The sequence below is a fragment of the Cervus elaphus genome, chromosome 22 (assembly GCF_910594005.1).
Source record: "Cervus elaphus chromosome 22, mCerEla1.1, whole genome shotgun sequence".
NCBI classification, from domain to species: domain Eukaryota; kingdom Metazoa; phylum Chordata; class Mammalia; order Artiodactyla; family Cervidae; genus Cervus; species Cervus elaphus.
The window spans coordinates 59,760,401-59,762,877 of record NC_057836.1 but is presented as its reverse complement, the minus strand read 5'-3'; the positions used below and the strand labels follow the sequence as shown (position 1 = coordinate 59,762,877).

The window sequence follows — 2,477 nt, the reverse complement described above, 5'->3', positions numbered from 1 at the left end:
TCATTAACCATAAGAAACAGGCTTTGACACATTTTTACAGTTATCAAATATTAACTCCCAGGGTCATTTTCTCGGCTATGAATGAGGGAGGTAGAAACTTCTGTGACAGAGATGATAGGAAGAGAAAAACAGTACTGTAGATTTGGTAATAAAGGAAAACTAAGGCTAAAAATTAATATATTGCCATTTCCAAGTTACCCTCCAAAGTATCAGTGTCTCACACCATTCTTGATTCTGCGTTTATCATGTTCTTAATGTCTGTAGGACAGAGCATTCTTGTATGAATTGAAACAGTCTGAATATAGATATGAATTTCATCAGGATAGCTTAATTTGCCTTCAGAGACCATAGTTTTTATTTTCAAATATGGTTGGCAAAAACAAGCTAATCTTCAGTTAAAGGATCTTATTTTCAGGAGATAATATCAAAGGAAAAATAAGCTAAATTTCATCCCTTCCACTGCACAGAAATTGCTATTATATTCTGGGGAAAATAATAAAAAATAAATACAGCCTCATTTCAAATAGCAAATTTAATGATAATGATGGCATATTTTATATTAAATTTCTATTTTATTTTCCAACATATTTTAATTATTTTATTAATAAATTCAAGGAGATAGTTTAATAATGCTTCTAAATATTATAGCATGTTTTCTTGGTGACATATGACATTTTAGAGATATTAAAATACATATTTTTGTTTCATATAAAATAAATGTTATTTTTATATGTGGTTTCTGGTAATCTTCTTAAAACAATCTCTATCTTTGTAAGGCTCCCAAATCTACCTTTCTTTGATATGAGAAACAATGGAGATTGCTGACATCTAAAATTCTGTTACACAGGTGAAGACTGATCTTTTTCATGTAACTTAAAAGAATTAGGACCTTGATTTTAGGCTAATAAGAAAAACGGGCATTGATGATGTATACATCTGTCTAACTGTAAGAATGCAATGAGGTGTTGAAAGAATTTATGTAGAGAGAGGCAGAGAGGCTTTCATTCAGCTTTCTTTTTAGAGGTAATTTTTTTAATGTGATCGCATTCACTTATTTGAAGAAAAGGCCATTCTCTGGACCACGCTCTTGAAGGCTTGCTGCACTTGCTGATTTCGTAGGGTGTATATAAAAGGATTCAAAAGAGGAGCCACTGAGGTATTGAGCACAGCCACTCCTTTGCTTAGAGTCACCCTTTCCCTTGCCGAAGGCTTAATGTACATGAAGATGCAGCTGCCATAAGACAGAGAGACAACTATCATGTGGGAGGAACACGTGGAAAAGGCTTTGTTCCTTTGACTCGTGGAAGGAATTCTCAGAATTGTCTGGATAATATATGTGTAGGAGAGAATAACCAATGTTAGAGTCACCATGAGTGTTACCACAGCTAAAATTAACGCCATGAGTTCTAGACAGCGAGTGCTTGTGCAAGAAAGCTGCAGGATGGGAGAAGCATCACAGATGAAATGATCAATTACATTGGAGGCACAGAAATCCAATCGCAGGAGCAGGATTATTGGTGGAAAGATGATCAGGAATCCTGCAAGCCAGGAGCTAAAGACAAGAAGTATACAGACTCCACTGCTCATGATCGTGGTGTAATGTAGAGGTTTGCAGATGGCCACATAGCGGTCATAGGACATGGCAGCCAGGAGGTAAAATTCTGTCACCCCAAAGAAGATGAGGAAAAACAGCTGAGCCACACAACCGTTATAAGAAATGGTTCTGTTTCCGGTCATGATCGCGACAAGGAATCTGGGGATGCAGACAGACGTGAATGATATTTCTAGAAATGAGAAGTTTCGAAGGAAGAAATACATTGGAGTCTGCAGACGGGGATCTGAAAGGGTGAGGGTGATGATGACCAGGTTCCCAGTCACGCTTAGCATGTAGGTAGCAAGAAGAAATAGGAACAGTGCAACCTGCCACTGTGGATCATTTGTCAATCCAAGAAGGATAAACTCGGTTACTTCTGTGTAATTTCTCATTATTTACCTTTATTATAATGGTATTCTTTGTGTTAGCTGTAAAACAGATGAAGAAATTTTCAAAATTATGGCACCAGCAAAGAAACACACACACACACACACACACAGACACAATATTGCTGCCTTGTACTTTTAGGGGAAAACGTTTTAGTAGTATATAGTAACAAAAGACTTTTAAAGTTTTGCAATTTATTATGTCATGTATTAATTCACTATCCTGTACTTCCTTCATTGTTTTCTCACACATATCAGTAGAAAAATCTTTCTTCTGAAATCTTCGATATATTCCTGTAAACAAGAGAAATGGAGGCTTAAATCGCTGATTTTAAAACTTCAAATAAAACTGAGAACTTACCTCCAGTATACCCCAACATTATTGAAGATATACTTTTATTGCTTTCTGCTTCATGCAAATTTTTTATTTTTCTATTTTGTATAAGCATGTCTTTTTCCTTATCCATTGAAACTTTTACAATCTTTGGCGATAACAT

General features: G+C 35.5%; 1 protein-coding gene across 1 annotated transcript; it reads right to left on the bottom strand.

The window, feature by feature from the left end:
* Window positions 1–1,047: 1,047 nt before the first annotated feature.
* LOC122680405 (olfactory receptor 6C75-like) lies at window positions 1,048–1,986 on the bottom strand. Its single transcript, XM_043881731.1, has one exon. It carries the CDS (start codon window positions 1,984–1,986, stop codon window positions 1,048–1,050), a length of 939 nt encoding a protein of 312 aa, XP_043737666.1.
* Between the last annotated feature and the right edge of the window lie 491 nt (window positions 1,987–2,477).